The 15522-nt window shown below is 65.9% G+C and overlaps 1 protein-coding gene across 1 annotated transcript; it reads left to right on the top strand.

Moving 5' to 3' along the window:
- Positions 1–92: 92 nt before the first annotated feature.
- LOC113459460 (cullin-9-like) lies at positions 93–15454 on the top strand. Its single transcript, XM_074536780.1, has 30 exons — positions 93–251; positions 1074–1664; positions 3831–3985; positions 4281–4781; positions 4888–5023; positions 5204–5394; positions 5870–6239; positions 6454–6655; positions 6962–7169; positions 7270–7463; positions 7579–7796; positions 7941–8172; positions 8561–8666; positions 8971–9198; positions 9353–9443; positions 9511–9682; positions 9999–10104; positions 10258–10353; positions 10436–10611; positions 11111–11244; positions 11323–11499; positions 11728–11843; positions 12246–12428; positions 12766–12923; positions 13363–13573; positions 13669–13834; positions 13955–14100; positions 14261–14378; positions 14800–14996; positions 15078–15454. The coding sequence occupies exons 2-30, from the start codon at positions 1088–1090 to the stop codon at positions 15360–15362; spliced, it is 5850 nt and encodes a 1949-aa protein (XP_074392881.1). The 5' UTR covers positions 93–251; positions 1074–1087; the 3' UTR covers positions 15363–15454.
- The last annotated feature ends 68 nt before the right edge of the window (positions 15455–15522 follow it).

Raw genomic sequence — 15522 nt, 5'->3', positions numbered from 1 at the left:
CTCCCAGCCCCGGCAGCGCCTCACTGCTCCCCGGCCCTCTGCTGCCTCCTTCCCTCGCCGCCTTCCCTGTCCCACCCTGCCCCGTCCTTCAGCGCCCCAAGTGCCGCTCTGTGCTCCCTGTGCCTCATGGAGTCCCCAGCACTGCCCCGGTCGGTCCCGCCGCGCCCGCCCAGGCCCGGCCCTCACGGCCGCCGTCGGGCGGGCTCTGCGCAGGCGCCCGCGGCCGGAGCGGCGCGGGAGCGGTGCCGGAGGTAACGCGGCGGCCCCGGCGCGGCCCCGCGGCGGAGGGAGGGCGGCGGGCCGGGCTCGGCCGGGAGCGGCCGGCGAGCGCCCCGAGCGGAGCCGAGCCGGGACGGGCCCGCGCCGTTTAGGGGAGGTCTCGGTCGCGGCCTCGGGCCGGCCGGGCATGAAGTGCGGCGGCCGAACCGGGCCGGGTCCGGTGCTCGGTGCCCGGCGAGCTCTCGCTTTGCCCGCGCCTGGAAGGAGCTTTGATGGTGCCGCTGGCGTGGCCGGCCCGTACCAGCCCTCTCCACGGGGACGGCAGTTGCGTGCATCCCGCCTTTAGCATGTGTGCCCCGGGCACGGGCCTGTCCCTCGCCGTGTCCCGGTCCCGGCCCGGTGATGTGCACGGAGCCCTCCAGCGCAGACCGGCACTGGCTTGTGGGCTCTCCCTGATCCAGCGTGTGGGCTCTGCCTGGCTCGGGTACCTCGCTCCATCAGCACACAGCCAGGTGTTACAGCTGAGCTTCCTGGGAAAAGCTGCCCTTCCTGGGCACTGCTGTCCGTATTCCTGCCGTGCCCACAGTCTGTATGGCAGGCCAGAAATCACCGAGTTTTACCCTGTTATCTTGTAACTCCATATATGTGGCTTTCCAAGGAATAAGTGAGCCGTATCTCATACTTGCTGTGTTAGGGTTGTACAGCACTGTCCTTGAGTACAGCCGGTACAAAAGCACATTTTAATGGCTGCATTGCCATATCACCAGCCCTGTGACACACGGGAACACGGATCTCTAGCCACAGCATGCCTCAGCCACCCCTCCCCAACTCCTGCTTCCCCTCTGTCCCTGCAGACGCAGCTGCTGCCATGGTGAAGGAGCAGCACGCCGGCACACTGCCGGTGCAGCTGGGCCCCAAGCTGCAGGCGCACCCAGAGCAGCTGCTGCGGCAGCGGCGCGGCCACGACGAGCGGCCGGAATACCTGGTGCGGTGGAGCGTGGTCAGCTCGGAAGAGAGAGCGGCGGGAGGCAGCGGCGGTGCCTCCTCTGGAGACAGCAAGGCCGAGAGCATCTCCCTGTGGATGTCTGCAGAAGAGGTCTGCGCCAGCTGCCCGGCGCTGCTGGCCCACACGAGGCCGTCGGCCGCGGACAAAGTCGCGCCGGACACGGCGCCGCTGGACGAGGCCTCGCTGCTGGAGATGGAGGCCGACGTGAGGAGCCTGGTGCGGCGAGCCGGGCGCCAGGTGGCCGAGGCCGGGAGCCCCGAGTGCTCCGTCCTGAGCACGGTGCACGTGCTGGGCGCCTACGCCAGCATCGGCTCCCTGGCGGGTGCCTTCAGGGAGGCGGGAGCCCTGGAGCTGCTGACGGCCATGCTGTGCCACAGGGAGCGGCGCGTCCGCCGCGGCGCTGGCGAGATGCTGCGAGCGCTGGGGGCTCACGATGCAGGTGGGGGCTGCTCCTGCTTGGGGCCCCTGGGGAGGGTGGCTGGGCAGCTGGGGGTGCCAGCCTTCGGGAGGGGTGAGGTGCTGGGGAGCAGTGTGTCTCGGGGCTTCTCGGCAAAAGGGGAAGAATCAGTCGGGATCTTCTGGATTTCCGTGGTTGCAGTTGTCTGGGCTGCTCTTGGAGTTAGAAACTCTTTCCCCTGCCAGGTTTCTGAGCTGGGATGCTGATTAACTCTTAGGAGTGTGAGGGAATGTAAAGAGTGGCTGTCTCCTCTAGCAGCCCCAGCATCTCTCCTGCTCCACTGCTGGAGCCCAGCCTGGGGAATCTGGAGTTTCTCAAGCTGAGGGATGCAGCTGGCACTTTCCCATTTGCAGGTTCAACCAGTAGCAAAGCTGATTGCCCATCCTGGAGCGCAGACACGGGCAGGACTCTGACACACTTACAGCACTCACATAAACACAAGCCAGCCGTGTCCCCTCCTGCTCTTTGTCTGGCAGAGACACAAGGTCACTCCTGCCAGCACACACTGCATTTTCCAGATTCACAAGTACACACACATTCACGGATTCCTTGGGTACCAGCATGCACCTGTGCCTGGCTCCAAGCCCTTCTACCGGTCTCAGGGATCCCCTTGCTCATCAGTTTGTTAAGCCTGATGTTTGTTAGTAAACCTGTAGCACTTTTGTTCCACAGTCCACATTCACACATCCCTTGAGACTTCCAGCACCAGCCCCCACCCACCTCATACCTTGGTCTGGACCCAGGACCTCCCCCTTGCTATTCCAGCATGGAGTGTTGCTAAGGAGTTACATGCACAGCAGGGTTGGCAAAGATGCAGACACTCACCCTTTCCCACTGGCCCCAGGCACTGCAGTCCTGCTTCACCTGCTGAGCCCCTCACTTGCCTCCCTTCCAGCAGCTGTTCTTCAGAACACACACTGTTCTCTCCCCAGTGGCTGATGACCGAGCATCCTGCCAGCTCCAGGCACCAGCACTGGAGAGACCTTTGCACTTGCCCAATAGCTGGAATGCCAGGCCAGGGACTCCTACAGCCCTGATCAGAACTGAGCCATTGATCTGGGTCAGCTGTACACCAGTCTTCCAGATAACTGGTGTTCCATGCTCAAATCTGTGATTTGATCCAGAGAGTGATGGCACCTCTGTCACTCGCTCCCCTGGCTGACTGCACAGGGCTCCCACAGCCCCAGTTTGTGGTACCAAGTGCCACCCGTGCAGGTCTCACCAGCAGCTGGCACTTGGTCCTTGTAGCACACACACAGGGCAGAGACGGACTAGTAAAGATTCAATAGGAAAGTAGGACAAACTCTGTCAATCAGGTACAGGACTGTCAGACAAACACACTGACCAGCTGTGGTTTAAACGTGGCTGGCACCTTCTACAACCCTTTCTCTGCACCCCCTTTTGTGTTCCTTGCCAATTCCAATTAATCAGATAATCTTACTGAGAAATAATCATTCTTACATGCCAGATGTCCTTACTAATTGTTGTCCAGATGTCCTCACTAATTGTTATGACTGATCAGATTTGTTTCTCCTCACTGCATCCATTAGCATTTGTCAGCCAGGTTTGTGATTCTTTATGTTCTTGTTTATGGCTTCCTTCTTACTTTGACTTTTTGCAGTGAAAAGGTTCTTGGCTGGAAACACTTAGAGGAACAGACAATCTCCTTCCATGTAGCCTTGACACAACCCTGGTGGGTAGAGGCTGGTCCTCACCCAGTTCTCTCATTTCAGAGGGGCTGCCCTGGTTTGGAAGTGGCTGATGAGCCTGGGGTGCAGCTGGAAGGTTGCTGGTTGTGGTGTATCCCACAGCAGATCCAGCTTTCCCTGTCCTAGTGCCTGAGATTATGCAGCTCTGAAGTGGGGCAGATGAGGGGCTGATTCAGGTTAAACCTTGACTTCTTTTCTTCCCTGGACCCTGTTCTGGAATCAGTTATTTGGGGTTGCTGCTTTGTGAGAATCTCTCAGTGTCAGGGGTAGAGAAAATACAGCATGGAGCAAAATGTTGCCACTGCAGAGGAAGGGACAGAACGTGGATCAGGTGACATGGAACAGCAAAGCCGTTCCTTCCCTGCAGCTCTGTCTCTGGCAGGGAGCTGGGGTGAGGGTTGTCTTTGTGGGGCCTGAAGAGCTTTTGTTGTTGTTGCAGGAATCTGGGCCCATGTGTTGCTGTCCCTGAGCCAGCAGGATGGCATTGAGCAGCACATGGACTTTGACAGCCGCTGCACCTTGCTGGAGCTGTTTGCTGAGATCACATCCTCTGCAGAGCCCTGCCTGTCCTTCGAGGGGATTCACCTCCCACAGGTGGTGACAGGGCCGCCCCCAGCCCTGGGCCTGTGGGGCGTGAGGGGCAGGAGGGTGGGAGCGGGGCCAGGGCTGGACCCTTGTGTGGGACAGGAGGGGATTGAAGGTGGGCAGGGGAGCAGGACTGGCTGTAGGGAGAGCTGGGACAGGGCCTGGGCCTGGTGAGAGGCTGGGGTGGTGCAGAGGCACCTGGAGAGCCTGGTGTGCCAGCAGGGAGGGCAGGGTGGCTGAGAGGTCTCATGGGAGCGTCTGGGAATGGGCTGGGGGCTGAGTGTGAGAGCGGTGCTTGTTGCAGATCCCTGGGAAGCAGCTGTTTGTCCTGGTGAAGCGCTACCTGTGTGTGACCTCTCTCCTGGACAAGCTGAGCAGCAGCGTGGAGCAGGGAGAGGAGCAGCAGGGCTGTGCTGTGCCCAGCCCCGTCCCTGAGCACAGGAGCCGTGTGAAGCAGGAGTTTGAGCTCAGCATGGCCATGGCCAACCTCATCTCGGAGCTGGTGCACGCCATGGGCTGGAGCCACAGGCACAGGCGGGACCCGCAGCCTCGCCCTGCCCGCTCCATCTTCCAGCACAAGCCCCCGGCCAGCTCTGCTGCCCGAGCAGCCCCCACGTGCCCAGCAAAGGAGCCCGTGGCCTTCAGGACGCGCTCGGCGTTCCCGAGCCGCAGCAGCTACGTGGAGTACGTGCAGGCCACGCTGGTGAGCGGCATGAGGGTGCGCATGCTCGAGGACTACGAGCAGGTCAGCGCCGGCGACGAGGGTGACTTCCGCCGCAGCAACGACGGCGTGCCCCCGGTGCAGGTACCATCCAAGGGGCTCCTCTGCTCTCCTCTGCAGCCTGGCGTGGGCACGGTGGGGTTGGGTTTGCCTTCTGCCAGCCGGGTGTGTGCTGGGTTTTCTTCCCCAGGTGTACTGGCAAGCTCTGGGCTGTACCTACTGGGTTCACTGGCACATGGTCGAGATCATTGGGCCTTCAGAACAGAAGGAGCTGGAGGGCCAGGAGAAAGTGAACACCCTGACACGAAACCACAAACTGAGAGCAGGTGAGCAGCCCCTTTGAGCATGTTCCAACTCTCCCACTGCCCTCCTGTCACCTTCCTTTCTCCCAGCAAGCTGTGGTATGGTGGGGACCTCTTCTGCCCAGCATGAGGGATGAGTGTGCAGCAGAGGATGGGGGAGCTGGCAGAGCTGACAGTGCCTTCCCTTGCCCTGCTGCCCTGCAGTTCCACAGGCATTCCTGTGCAAGCCCTTGGGGGGGCTGTACTCCCTGCCTTACCTGGGCCAGCGGCTGCCCAAGGCTGCAGACACCCTGAGCCGTGCCGAGTGGTGGGAGCTGCTCTTCTTTGTGAGGAAGCTGGGAGCACAGGAGCAGGAAGAGATCACCTGTCTCATCCAGCAGCACCTGGGAGAGCAGGTAGGGATCAGAGCCTGCAGCAGGGAAATGGGAGGGAGGAGCAAAGGGAACATTGGGGAAGGGAGCAGGCCCAGAGGAGAGGGCAGGTGTGAGCTGTGCAGGGCCAGCCTGGGCGGGGCAGAAATGGGAGGGTGAGTGGGGATGGGGAAAGCTTGGAGAGCTTGGCCCAGCAGAGCAGTGATGGAGATGAGAGGACAGGCAGTGTCCCCTGGCTGAAGAGTGACTGTGCAGGTTTGGACAGGCGAGGCCAGGCCGTGGGGTCACTCTGCCAGCTGCAGTTGGGTGCTGAGCACGGGTGGGAGCTGTGGGCTGGTGGGACGGGCTGGGGACAGGCAGGGGAGGGTGGCAGTGGGAGCGGCCCTGGGCGCCTGTGGCGGTGCAGCCTTTGTGTCCGTGGTGCCAGGGGCCGCCACAAGGGGCGTGGGGAGCGTGGCGAGCCCGAGATTAACTTGTGGCCATGGTGTGGCTGTCGGAGGTGGATGAGGAAGCGCTGGTGCAGCTGTCGGTGCCTGCGGAGCTGGCCCAGAAGGTGCTGCAGGCCCTGGAGGAGCGGTGCCAGGGCAGCTCTCTGCGGGACCTGCGGGGCTCCCGTGTCTACGGCAGACACTTCCTGGGAAGGGGAGCAGAGCAGGATGGCGGAGGGAGCCCCGCAGTGTCCTCAGAGGGTGACAGGAGCAGCGGCCCCGAGGGCACGATGGCCAAGGCAGCGGAGGGAGACCTTTGTGCAGCCCCAGGGCCGCCCCAAGGCTGTGGTGTGGCAGAGAAGTCGGATTCCCAGCTGTTCAGCGAGCTCCTGGAGAGGGAAGGGCTGTTCTTGCCAGAGGTGACGGAGGAGCAGAGCCAAGGTAACGTCCTGGCACACGCTGGGGCACAGGCGCGGTGGCGGCAGCGGCACTGCTGCCCCTACAGGGGATACTCTGGGCAGGGCACGGGGGCCGGGCAGCCAAGGCTGCCTGAGGTGGGTGGGGGTGCCCGTGGGTGCTGGGTGTGTGGCTGGGTGGCACCCTGGGAGCTCTGGAGGTGTCACTGCTGCCCTGACGGCTCCGTCCCTCCGGCCAGCGCTGGGCAGCTCCAGGGGGCCGAGCGAGAGCGGCTCGCTGGCCAAGGTTGCAGCTGTGGTGGAGGTGATCCAGAGCAGCAGCTCCTCGGTGGGGCTGCGCTTGGCTGGGCTCAGGCACATCCTGGAGATGCTGGAGGAGGAGCCCAAGTCGGAGCAGCAAGCTGGCACAGCCCAGGGCGGGCTGGGCATCGGGAGCGCCGGGTGAGTGCTGGGGTGCTGCACAGCCCTCCTGCTGCCCGGGGAGGGCCCTGTGGGCAGGGTGGGGCCGGTGCTGAGCTGGAGGAGCGGGAGGTGGCAGTGGGAGCGTGGAGGGTGGTGTGTGCGAGAGGAAAGGTGGATTTTGTGTCCCTGTGTCCCAGGCAGGCCGGCTGGCAGGGCCAGAGGAAAGGGGCATTTTGTGTCCTTGTGTCCCAGGTTGGCAGGGCTGTGCCAGCTGCAGCGCGGGCAGGAAGGAGGTGGCTGTCAGGGCCCCAGGAGGCCGTGCCTGAGGTGTGCTGTGCCCTGCAGGGAGAAGCTGGTGCAGGTGTCGGTGGAGCTGCTGAGCGCGGCGGCGGCGGAGAAGGCGCTGGTGGCGGTGACGCTGCGGCTGCTGGCCGCGCTGCTGGCCCGCTACGAGTGGCGCGTGCCCTTTGCCACGGAGGGCGGCGTGCGGGCCGTGCTGGGCTGCATGCGGCTGCACGGCAGCTCCGCCGTGGTGCAGCAGGCCGGGCTGGCGGTGAGTGAGTGCCCGGGGCTCGCCGGGGCGGGCAGGGCAGCGCGGGCTGCCCGGGCGGGGTGCAGGCGCCGCTGCCCCCGCGCCGCTCTCGTCCTCGCAGGCCCTGAAGGTGCTGGTGGGAGCCGCGGATGCGGAGCCGGGAGGCGCCGGCGGGAAGGGCTGGGCCTGGAACCACGGCGACGCGCAGATGATGCGGGAGATCTTCGCCAGCATCGGCTCTGCCTCCAGCAAGGGCTCTGCCAGCCTGCTGAGCAGCATCCCTGCTGCCCTGAGCACCATGCAGAGGGTCCCAGGGTAGGGGCAGAGCGGGGACAGGGCTGAGGTCCGGGGGAATGTGCAGGGGGAAGGACGGGCAGGGCGGGCAGGTGGTTTGTGGGTGCAGGAGAGTGGCACGGCTGTGTCCCTGCAGGGGCTCCTCAGGCGTGCAGAACGGCCTGCTGGTGGTGAACATGCTGATGGACGGGCACCGGGGCCTGGCGGAGCAGCTGGCGAGCTGCGATCTGCTGGCGGCACTGCAGAGCTGCTGGAGGGCCGGGCAGAGCAGCGGCTGCCCCCAGGCAGTGCTGGCCCTCGGCGCCATCAATCGCCTGGCGGAGCACGGGCTGCCCCTGGGCCCGGAGGCTGCAGGTACCGTGTGCCCACCGTGCCCGTGGGTGCCACGGCCCCGCGGGTGCCAGGGCAGGGCTGCCTGGCCCGGCAGGGCAGAGCACCCCGAGGGGCTGCTGGTGCTCCGTGAGGCCTGGGCTGGGCTCAGTGTCCCTGTCGTGGCAGGCACAGAGCCCCTGCTGGACCCCAAGGGCGTGCAGATGCTGCTGGGTGGCCTGGACGATGACAGCCTGTGCAAGGAGGTGGTGGTGGCCCTGGAGCGGCAGCTGTGCAGCCAAGGCCCCGTTCCCTCTGGCCAGGTGGCCCAGCTGCTGCAGGACCTCAGCTGCTTCAGGCTGCTGCTGCGCAGCTTGGAGCTGCTGGGGACAGAGAAGGCCGTGAGCCTGAGCATCCTCAGGTGGGTGCAGGGTGACTGGGGGGCGCTGGGACCCCCTCATGAGGTGTGTGAGTGCTGGGGTCATGGTGGGGAGAGCCAGTGCCTGTGTGTGGGTGCTGGTGGGGCTGCTCTTCCCTGGGGCAGGCTCACCCCAGCATGTAGGCAGGTGCCAGTTGGGGTGTCCTGGGGCACAGGGCCACGTGGGGCCACAGCAGCTGTGCCTGGTGTGGTGGGGACATGCAGGGGCAGCAGAGGACGTGCCTGGGGGCTGGTGGGGTGTGCAGGGTGCCAGGGGAGCCTCAGTTCCCAGTCCCTGAGAGATGCCTTGCAGGTGGGGCAGGGAAGCAGGGCTGCCTGTAGCCCTGCTGTCCCTGTGCCCCAGCCTGAGCAGGTCCCCTCTGTCACCCAGGATCCTGAACAGGTTCCTGGACAGTTACCAGGAGGATGTGCTGCCCTGGCACGAGTGTGTGGAGCCCTGTGTGTCCTTGCTGATCACGCACAGCAGCAGCTGGGAGGTGAGGGGGCCCTGGGGCTCGTGGCAGGCAGGGTGGCTGTGCTGGCTGTGCCTCAGCTGGGCTGGGCAGGCAGGGCTCCGCTGGTGGCCCCAGCCTGGCCTTGTGTCCGAAGCACTGGGAGAGGTGGGAGGGGCTGTCCTGGCCTTGTGTCCCTGTCCTGGTGGCCATGCCCAGTCTGGCTGTGCCCTGCCAGGCTCTGGTGGGTGCTGCTGGGCTGGGAGGGGGGCACTGGAGCTGCAGCTGCGGCTGTGGGGGCCCTGGAGCTGCCAGCAGTGCCCGTGTGCTCAGGGCTGTGTCTCAGCAGGTGCTGCAGGAGGTCGTTGGCTTCCTGCACCGCCTGGGCAGTGCCAGCAAGGACTGTGTGGTGGTGATGTGCCACGTGGGCACCCACGAGGCTCTGTCCAAGGCCCTGGAGAAGCACAGCACGGTGCCGCCGTTGGCGCCGGCCCTGCTGGAGCTGCTGGCGGAGTGCGAGAAGTTCGCCGGGCTCTACAAGAAGCTGACGAGCAGCATCTTGGCTGGCTGCATCCAGGTGGGCTGGGGAGGCACAGCTGTGCTGGGATTGGGGTCTGGGGGCACCAGGCTGTCCCTGCTGCCGAGGGATGCCTCGTGCTCTGTGCCTGGCACAGCCCTGCGGGGCTGAGGGGAGCAGGAGCCCCTGGTGAGAGCCCTGCCCCATCCCACAGCTGGTGCTGGGACAGATTGAGGAGCACCGCCAGAGCCAGCAGCCCATCAGCATCCCCTTCTTTGATGTCTTCCTGCACAACCTGTGCCAAGGTGAGGGCAGGCAGGGGCAGCTGACCCCAGGCTTGGTGGCTGGAAGCTGCATGTGCTCTGCCCACAGGCTCCAGCATGGAGGTGAAGGAGGACAAGTGCTGGGAGAAGGTGCAGGTCTCTTCCAACTCGCACCAGGCCAGCAAGCTCACGGACAGGAACCCCAGGACCTACTGGGAGTCCAACGGCAGCACGGGCTCCCACTTCATCACCGTGCACATGCAGTGTGGAGTGGTGATCAGGTGGGGCTGGGCTGGCAGGGCTGTGTGTGCAGGAGAGGGCTCTGGGGATCTGTGCCAGCCCTGCCACGGTGGCTCTGTCCTGGGGGAATCTGTGCCAGCCCTGCCACAGTGGCTCTGTCCTGGGGATCAGTGCCAGCCCTGCCACAGTGGCTCTGTCCTGGGGGATCTGTTCCAGCCCTGCCACAGTGGCTCTGTCCTGGGGATCTGTGCCAGCCCTGCCACAGTGGCTCTGTCCTGGGGCCAGCAGGACGTGGCTGGCAGGGCTGGGGCAGGGAGGGGGGATGGCTGGGCAGCCCCACGGTGTTTTTGTGTGCAGGGAGCTGAGCATGCTGGTGGCCAGCGAGGACTCCAGCTACATGCCCTCGAGGGTGGTGGTGCTGGGCGGGGACAGCCCTGCCACCATCAGGACGGAGCTGAACGCGGTGAGTGCCCGTGGGAGGGCCGAGCTGTCCTTGCTGTGCCCCCTGCAGGTCTGGCTGTGGTGGGAGGCCCGGGGAGCTGGGAATGGCAGGAGCTGTGCTGTGGGAGCCTCCCTGGGCTGCCTGGCACGCTGAGGGCTCGGCGCCTCCCTGCAGGTGACCATCCTGCCCTCGGACAGCAGAGTGATCCTGCTGGAGAACATGACGCGCTTCTGGCCCGTCATCCAGATTCGGGTGAAGCGGTGCCAGCAGGTAGGGGGAGCAGGGGCAGGGCCTGGAGCGGGCACTGAGGGGCATCGGGGCCCCAGGAACTGAGGGTGCCGCTGTCCCCTAGGGTGGCATTGACACACGTGTGCGTGGCATCGAGGTGCTGGGTCCCAAGCCCACCTTCTGGCCCATCTTCAGGGAGCAGCTGTGCCGGCGGACGTTCCTGTCCTGCACTGCTCGGGCTCATGCCTGGAGCCAGGAGATCTGCCGAGACCGGGGCCGGCTGCTGCAGCTCTTTGGCAGGTGAGAGGTGTCCTGGCTGTGCCATCGCATCCCTGGTGTCCCAGGGCCCGGGGGGACAGGGCTGGCAGCCTGTGAGGGGACTGCAGGGCTGGGAAAGGAGCAGCTGGTTGGGAGGGGCCCTTGCTCACTCCTGGCCACCAGTGGTCCTTCCTGGCCAGGGCCACCTTGGGATCACCTGGGTTAAGCTGGGCTAACCCCCAGAGCAGGATGCTGGTTCCCCAGGGGCTGGCACGTCCTGGCAGAGGTTGGCCGGGCACAGCAGGATCTCGTGGCCACAGGCACTGCACAGCCCCCATTTGGCAGGGGCTGCCAGGGCCCCAAGGGTCATTGGGGGCAGCCCTGGGGACAGCAAGGGACTCTCCCTGGCTGCTGGGGGCCATGGGGCCAGCGAGCCATGGTGCCCTGGCAAAGGGCAGGGCAGGGAGCCAGCACTGCGCTCTGCTCTGCCACGGGAGCTCTCCAGCCCTTGGCACCGAGCGCTGCCCGCTCGCTGTTGCAGACTGAACCGGGCGCTGCAGCACGAGCAGGGCTTTGCCAACTGTTTCCTTCCCGACGAGGAGGCAGCCCGGGCACTGGGCAGGACGTTCTGGGAGGCCCTGGTGACCCCCTTGGTGCAGAGCATCACCAGCCCAGGTAGGCCGCGCTCTCCGGGCCCTGGCCGTGCCGTGCCCAGGGCAGAGGCACCAGCTCTGAGTGTGGTTGGCCTCGCAGGCCCCGATGGTGTCAGTGCCCTGGCCTGGCTGCTGAGCGAGTACCTGGAGAGCGCGGAGCTGCCCCGCCGTGCCCCGGGACGCAGGGCTGCCTTTGGTTCCTGTGTGCGGCGCCTGACCCAGCTCCTGGTGCACGTGGACCCCGGCGGCCCCGAGCCAGAGGAGACCAGAGCAGCTGGTGAGCCGGGGCTGCCCTGCCCTGGGGCTGCTGCAGAGGGCCAGGCTGTGGCCATGGGGCTCCTCTGGGGAGCATCCCTTGGCACAGAGGCTTCTGAGCTGGGAAAGCTTGTGGTTATGCCCCAGCAGCAGCTGTGCCTCCCCAGCGTCCCCTCAGCCCTGCTGTGGCGGGTCAGTGTGTGGGGCCTGCCCATGGAGCCACACTGAGCCTGAGGCTGACCCTTGGCAGGTGGGAAGGAGCGGAAGAACAAGGAAGTGTCGGCCAGGACTGCAAAGGTGGTGGTGGAGAAGTCGAGAGGCCTGTGGGGAATCTCGCAGTGCTGGCGTGGCGTGGTGCAGCAGCAGGTAGAGCTTGGAGGGCTGTCTGGGAGGGGTTGGAGCAGGGAGTGGGGTCTGGCAGTGCCTGTGGGGAAGGCACAGGGCTGTACCTGGCCTCCACAGAGCCTGGAGCGATGTGGGGACTGCCCTGCTGTGCTGCCACCCTGCATGGCTCGAGTGTCAGCCAGGCCAGGACACAGGTCCGGTGTCGGGCTGTCATTCCTGCTGGGGCTGCTGCTGCTGTGCCCGCAGTGCCCCCACAGCCCCCGGAGCTGCGCTCCCACCTCGGCAGCCCCACAGCAGCAGGAGCAGCAGCAGCAGCAGCAGGGCCCCGAGTCCCGGGGGTCAGCAGGCAGCTGCTGTGCCAGGGCAGGGCTGGGATGTTCAGGGGCACATCCTGCTGGCTCAGCCCTGGCGCCGCTCCCGCAGGTGCAGCGGTTCCTGGAGGCGGCGGGGCAGGCGCCGGACCTTGCGGAGCGCTACTGCCGGCTGTACCAGCGCCTGCGCGGGGCCACCGAGGAGCTCTTTGGGCAGCAGGCTGCCTTCGTGCTGGCGCTGGGCCAGGGCTTTGCGGGGGCTTTGCTGCAGCTCTCCTTCCTCACCGCCCTGCACGTGAGTGGGGCAGCGCAGTCCTGGAGCCGTGCCCTGGGCAGGGGCTGGGGAGCTGCCCTGGCCATGGCCCTGGGGCAGGCTCTGGGTGGGTGCTGTCCTGTTCCCCCTGAGCACAGAGCCCTGCCCTGGCACCCCGGTGGTGCCCAGCTCAGGTGCGTGGGGCTCATCCCAGCTGGGCCCGGCCCTGGCACACTCCAGCCTTGGGCTGGGGCCTGGGCACCCTCGGCCCTGCCCAGCAGTGCCAGAGTTTCCTGGTGCTCCCTGCAGGGACATTTCCCCAGGCCAGCCCTGTGGGCACCTGGTGAGCTCTGTCTGCAGCCTGCCCTGTCCCTTGCAGGTGAGTGAGCAGTTTGCCCGCTACCTTGATGTGCAGATCCAGGAGCTCCGCAGGGCTGTGGGCAGCACGGGGCCTCTGGAGCGGCTGGAGCAGTTCCTGGAGCCCTTTGTGGTCTTCAGTGGCCTGGAGTTTGCCCACACCTTTGAACACTTCTACAGGTGAGGCTGCTGTGTCTGCCCAGAGCCAGGGCCCTGCTGCACATGGCCTGGTGTGCTGGGGGAGCTTGGCCTGCTGTGGCAGCGCTGCTCCTGCTTTGCTTTTATGGGATCATGGAGTGTGGAGGGCCCGTGGGAGCTGCCAGTGTGTGGAATCACATTCCCTGCTGGGGACAGGGAGGGGACACGTGTGTGCTGCCAGCCCGTGTGCCGTGTGTGGGGTGAGGCCGGGCTCGGAGCTGTGGCTGTCCCCTGGTGGTGGCTGATGGCCACAGGGCTGTGGCTGTCCCCTGGTGGTGGCTGACGGCCACAGGGCTCACAGCTGTGGCTGTCCCCTGGTGGTGGCTGATGGCCTCGGGGCTCACAGCTGTGGCTGTCCCCTGGTGGTGGCTGATGGCCCCGGGGCTCAGCCCAGCCTGACTGCAGCTGGTGGCCATGGCAGGCACTACCTGGGGGACCGGCTCCTGACGCAAGGGCCATCGTGGCTGGAAGGAGGCATCGTGGAGCAGATCGGGCTGTGCTTCCCCAGCCGCTTTCCCCAGGACATGCTGAGCAACTTGGCCGAGTCGGAGGAGCTGCAGCGGCAGTTCAGCCTCTTCCAGCTGCAGGAGCAGGACAAGCGGCTGCTGGAGCTGGACACGGGCCTGGACGAGGTGAGAGGGATCGGGCTGGGGCGCCCGGGGGCCGCCAGCGTTCCTGGCGGGGTCCTGGAGCCTGACTGGAGCTGCCCTTGTGCCCCCGTGCCCAGGTGCTGGGCACAGCCACGGGGGCAGAGGTGCCAGAGGTGAAGGTGCTGGCCCTGTCCCCGCGCTGCTGGCCCGTGTCCCCTCTCTGTTACATGGAGAGCCCTGGGAGGTTTTTCCCGGCGCTGCTGAGCTCCCCCCTGGATGAGTTTGCTGACTTCTGCCGGCAGAGTGAGTGCTGTGGCCGGGCTATGCCCAGAGCCTGGAGGGCAGCTCAGGCACAAGTGGTGCTGGGCTGGGAGTGCCTGGCAGGCTGGTGCCCGTCCCTGTCCCTGACACTGTCCCTGGCAGGCCAGAGCCAGCTGGGCTGGGAGTGCAGCAAGCCCCGGCGGCTGCAGTGGACGTGGCTGGGCCACGCCGAGCTGCAGTTTGGAGAGTGCGTGCTGCACGTGTCCACGCTGCAGATGTACATCCTGCTGTGCTTCAACAGCGCCCAGGTAGGGCTGCAGCCACGGTGGGGGCTGGAGCAGGGCAGGGCCGTGTCCTCCCTTCCCCTCTGCTGGGGGCTCCAGCGGTGTTTGGGGCACGGACCCCGTTCCTGGGCAGGGCCTGGGGCCAAGTGAGCCCTGGCCATTGCCCTCGCCCCCCGTGCTGCAGGAGGTGGCTGTGGAGGCCCTGCTGGGGGCCACAGGGCTCCCTGCTGACCTGGTGCTCCACGCGGTGACCCCGCTGACCCAGGGCCAGGCCGTGCTGGTGGGGAGCTGCACTCCAGGGGGTGAGTGTGGGGCTGGGGCACCCAGGGGAGGGGGGCTGGCCTGAACCCCGGGGGGTGCTGGGCTTAGGGGTGCTCGTAGGGCTGGTGAGGGGCTGGCTCCATGTGTTGGTGCTCGGGGCACAGGTGTGTGTGTGTCAGGGTGGGGCCGGGGTGATGTGTGGGGTGGGGCTGGGGCCGTGCACGGGGCCTGGGTCAGCGTGGCTGGGTGGGTGGGCTCAGTCTGTGTGTGGGCTTGGGCCAGGCCAGGGGCCGTGTGTGTCATGGCTGTGGCTCGGGACCACGTGTGGGGACAGGGCTGGGGTGTCAGCGGTGCAGGCAGCCACAGAGGCCCAGCTTGGGTCCCCCAGGCCCACGTGTGCCCTGGGGCTCCTCCGGGGCCCAGCTCAAGCTCGGCTGAGCCTGGCTTGGGTGCTGGCTGCAGGTGCCCTGCGGCTGAACCAGGCAGCCCTGGCGCAGAGCTGCGGCCGCCGGCTGAGGCTGCTGCCCCAGCAGAGGTACCTGCGCACAGAGGGGGCCGAGGTGAGCGCCCTGGAGAGGAAGAGGAACGTCCTGTGCTGCCTCATCACCCGCATCCTCAAGGGGGAGAAGCAGCTGCACATCGACAGCCTGGTGTTCAGGGTACGGGCTGCAGGGGCACGGGGGGCACAGGGGCTGCCCGGGGGCTGCAGCCACTGCACTGGGGCTGCCTTGCTGCCACAGGTGATCGACGCCTGTCAGAAGGGAGAGCTGGGCCCAGGGGTGCAGTTCCTGAGCTTCTGCTGCCACAGCGTGGACGTGCTGTCCTGCATCCTGCACCTGCTGAACCAGGGCTACCTGCGGCGCCAGGAGGGGAGGCCTCACATCTTGGAATACATCTCTGCTGAATCCACAATGCTCCCCACTTCTCAGGTCCAGCCACAGGTTGCCTTCCATACTGTAGAGATCAAGACAGCAGCAAGCCTGGCCTCTGCTGAAAGGAGACAGACTTTTTCCACGTTCAGGTAGATGAGGACCTGGCTGGGAGAACTCAGGTTGAATCCAGTCTATCTCTTCCTAAACACGTGTGAGTTTTATTTAAATAAATGAGCCAAGCTCCACGCAGTCCCACCGTGCAGTCTGTTGGGGAGCTCAGCTGGTCCATGGCTGGAAGTGTGGCCAGGCCATA

Source organism: Zonotrichia albicollis, chromosome 3 (genome assembly GCF_047830755.1).
Source record: "Zonotrichia albicollis isolate bZonAlb1 chromosome 3, bZonAlb1.hap1, whole genome shotgun sequence".
Taxonomy (NCBI): Eukaryota; Metazoa; Chordata; class Aves; order Passeriformes; family Passerellidae; genus Zonotrichia; species Zonotrichia albicollis.
This window is presented reverse-complemented; position numbering and strand designations above follow the sequence as displayed.